This window comes from Gymnoscopelus microlampas (assembly GCF_963454915.1).
Source record: "Gymnoscopelus microlampas genome assembly, chromosome: 4".
Lineage (NCBI taxonomy): Eukaryota > Metazoa > Chordata > Actinopteri > Myctophiformes > Myctophidae > Gymnoscopelus > Gymnoscopelus microlampas.
The window spans coordinates 23,619,093-23,622,129 of record NC_139941.1 but is presented as its reverse complement, the minus strand read 5'-3'; the positions used below and the strand labels follow the sequence as shown (position 1 = coordinate 23,622,129).

The 3,037-nt window shown below is 41.0% G+C and overlaps 1 protein-coding gene across 1 annotated transcript; it reads right to left on the bottom strand.

Annotated features, from left to right (window-relative positions):
- Window positions 1–396: 396 nt before the first annotated feature.
- On the bottom strand, window positions 397–1,466 carry LOC311043725 (fatty acid-binding protein, liver-type-like; the record flags this gene model as incomplete). Its single annotated transcript, XM_084055080.1, has 4 exons — window positions 397–447; window positions 533–622; window positions 952–1,124; window positions 1,400–1,466. The coding sequence occupies 4 exons, from the start codon at window positions 1,464–1,466 to the stop codon at window positions 397–399; spliced, it is 381 nt and encodes a 126-aa protein (XP_083911206.1).
- Window positions 1,467–3,037: the final 1,571 nt, after the last annotated feature.

The following is a 3,037-nucleotide window of genomic DNA, read 5'->3' as shown; positions in this document are numbered from 1 at the left end:
GATCTCCCTCTCTGCCCCCAGTGTCTCCACCCCTCTACTACCCCATCGAAATGAACTAAAAGAGGAAATCCCATTATATGTTTGTACAGTAGCTTTCCCTGGATAATGCTTTGTTTTTGAGTAAGGATGTTTTCATTTTTGTAAGCTATACATTTGATTAAATAAGGTCACAACCTTGAGTGCAGTTCTTTTAAAACCATGGATAGCAGCATATTTAAAAGGGCTTTATAAGTAGCATCCACTTTTGTTAAGGCGCCAGTGTCACCTATAATGCACTTGGCTCCTTACAGTACAGGTCTGCCTCTACCTTTGAAAGCCTATTATACCCAGTCCCCCCAAATAAAAAGGATCAAAGTTCTGCCTTTACATAATTTTTATTATCCAAGTAGTGTAGTGTTACATTCGCTTGCTTATCCTCTTGTATACAATGCCAGCCACCGTCATCGTCTGAAAAGAAAGAAGTGACAGGTGTGATTGAGCAAAGACATACAAATCAGTTAAACTAACCCTCCTGCCCGTTGCCATTACTCACATGGACAATCGTGTTCCCAACCAGTTCTGTAACGGAGTCAATTCCCTTCAGGCTAACCTTCAGCTTGTTGCCCTCACGCGTAACCACACCCTAGAGAGACAATAGCCAGTTGCTCAAAAATCAAGTCAAATGCATAAACTAACCCTAACCCAAAATGTTCAAAAACAGTAGATGCACGTCACGCACTGCAATGAGTGCAAGCTTGTATATCTGGCATTTTTGAATAGCCAACGCTAAAATCAAAAATGTTTTAATGGGTTAATCATAAAAGGGCACAGAAGCAGTTGAGCGATACATTATGCCAATGAGTCTGAATCAGAATTTCCTTGTCACATAGGACGACATGCAGCCCCCTTTACTTGGCACAAAGTGACCAAACTTTGAGTAGCCCAACAAATGAATGTGAAATGTTGCGTTACCTTGCACTTCTCTCCTGTGATAGTCTCCAGCTCAGCCTCCTGTCCAATGGTAAAGCTGTTAACAAGGACCTTTGGGCCAGTAGTAACTGTTACTTTAAAGGTGTCACCAGTCTCCTCAATCTCAGAAACGCTCTTCACGTCTTTGCCTTTCTGGATGAGTTCATCAGGGAGACCTGGGAAAAAAAGATTTAGGTTTACTTATTAAAAGGCAACCAGCTTCAATATAATATAGCCATAAACTGATTCTTTAGCACTGCCAAATGGACACAAATGCTGTCACATTCCTTTTCTAGTCTTGATTGAAACATTGTTGCTCTAAAGTAATTTGACCAAGTCTCAACATTTCACCATTTTATCAATCTGTCCATTTTCATGGTGGCCAAGCCATGCAGTACAGTTTCCTTTGGATTTCACAATCCACAGAAGATCACAACATTTCAAGTCTTACCAATGGCCTTCATGAAAGACTCAAAGTTCTCCTGAGACTCCAGCTGGTATTTTCCAGAGAAAGACATGGTGGTGGCTGACAAGTAAGGTTGGACAAGCCTGCTACCAGTCTACTTTATACTATTGCCTCCCACCTCAGCAATTATTAACCACGGCTGTCTCCAATTAGGGGACCCACTTCTAGCTGAGCTCAAAGTAGAGTCTAAAGGACAAAAAGAGGGGATGGTACATAGATAATATGGATAAAAGGAACATCATAGAAGGTTACCGTCTTAAAAGTAATGTCATGTGACAGTGTCTGTAGACAATTATATAATATTCTAAAAGATTGTAAGCCAGTGGTTCTCAAACATTTTCATGTCAAGAACCCCCAAATTGATAATTTGGCCACGGACCCCCATCTGGAAAGATTTAGTGCCAGGGACACCCATAAGAGAAAATTAGTGTTGTTAAAAAGTCTATAAATTATTAAAACTTGTATAAATTATTCCATTATGTTATGAGTTTGTAGATTGGCTATTTTCAAATAGCCAAAGTATAAAGTAGGGTTAAACTGTTCCTCATTAGGCACTTAGGCTTTAATGTAGCTTGACAGCGCATCGCGGGTTCGAGTCCCGTTCCCAACGATCTTTGCTGCGCGTCTCTCCCCATCTTTCTCTCCCTGTTTCCTGTCCATCTCTACTATACACTCTAAAAAATAGAGGCAGAAAAGCCCCAAAATATATCTTTAAAAAAACAAAACTATTATTATTTTGCTGGGGACCCCCTGGAACCCTTTCAAGGACCCCCTTGGAGGTCCCTGAACACCACTTTGAGAACCCCTGTTCTAAGCCATTAATGTAAGTGGACATAATAGCCCGTTTACCCAGTGTTCCCCAGATCATTTATTGCGACACAAAGTACCTGGACACCAGTCTATGACATCATCATCTATATGACCCATTTTTGGGCAAGGTTTCAGCTATTAGGCTTCCACTGAGTGTAAAAGTTTGAAGTTCTAAAAAGTTAAATATAAAGTATAAAATGTTTCAAAACGTTTCCGCTGACCATAACACACCACTATGGAAAGTTTGACTGCAATCCGACCTGGGGTGTGGGCGTGACTAAAAGAGAAACAGACAGACAGACTTTATTAACCACTTTAAAAGCTTACAAACGTTGGAATGCGACACATTGTGAGCTTGTAGATCGGCTATTTTCGATCAGCTATTTTTGTGGTTAAGTGGCCCAGTGGTTAAGTGAGTAAATAGTAATAGATATTTGTAGCCCCAAAGCAGTAGATTGGATGTGACGATGATAGTTTTCATGCTACCAGGATAGAAGTCAGTTACAGTAACTAAAGCTTAATGCATTGTCCTTTCCTTCCTTCATCCTCTTCCCTCCTCCCTTCCTTCAACGACCTTGGCCTCTCGCCATGCATGCTCTTTTCTCTTTCTCAAACTTCCTTTCCTTTCCTCCTTCCTCTTTCTATTTTCATCTGCTCTGTCCTTCCTCTTGTATTTCATGTTGGAGAAGTGTGATACAGTTGGCCTTAGTGAAACGGACCTGAGTTGCAGCTGCACTTGGTACACTCTTTTTTCACTCTACACCAAATCTCTTCGCCCCAAAATAGTCGACCTACAAGCTCACAACACGTGGC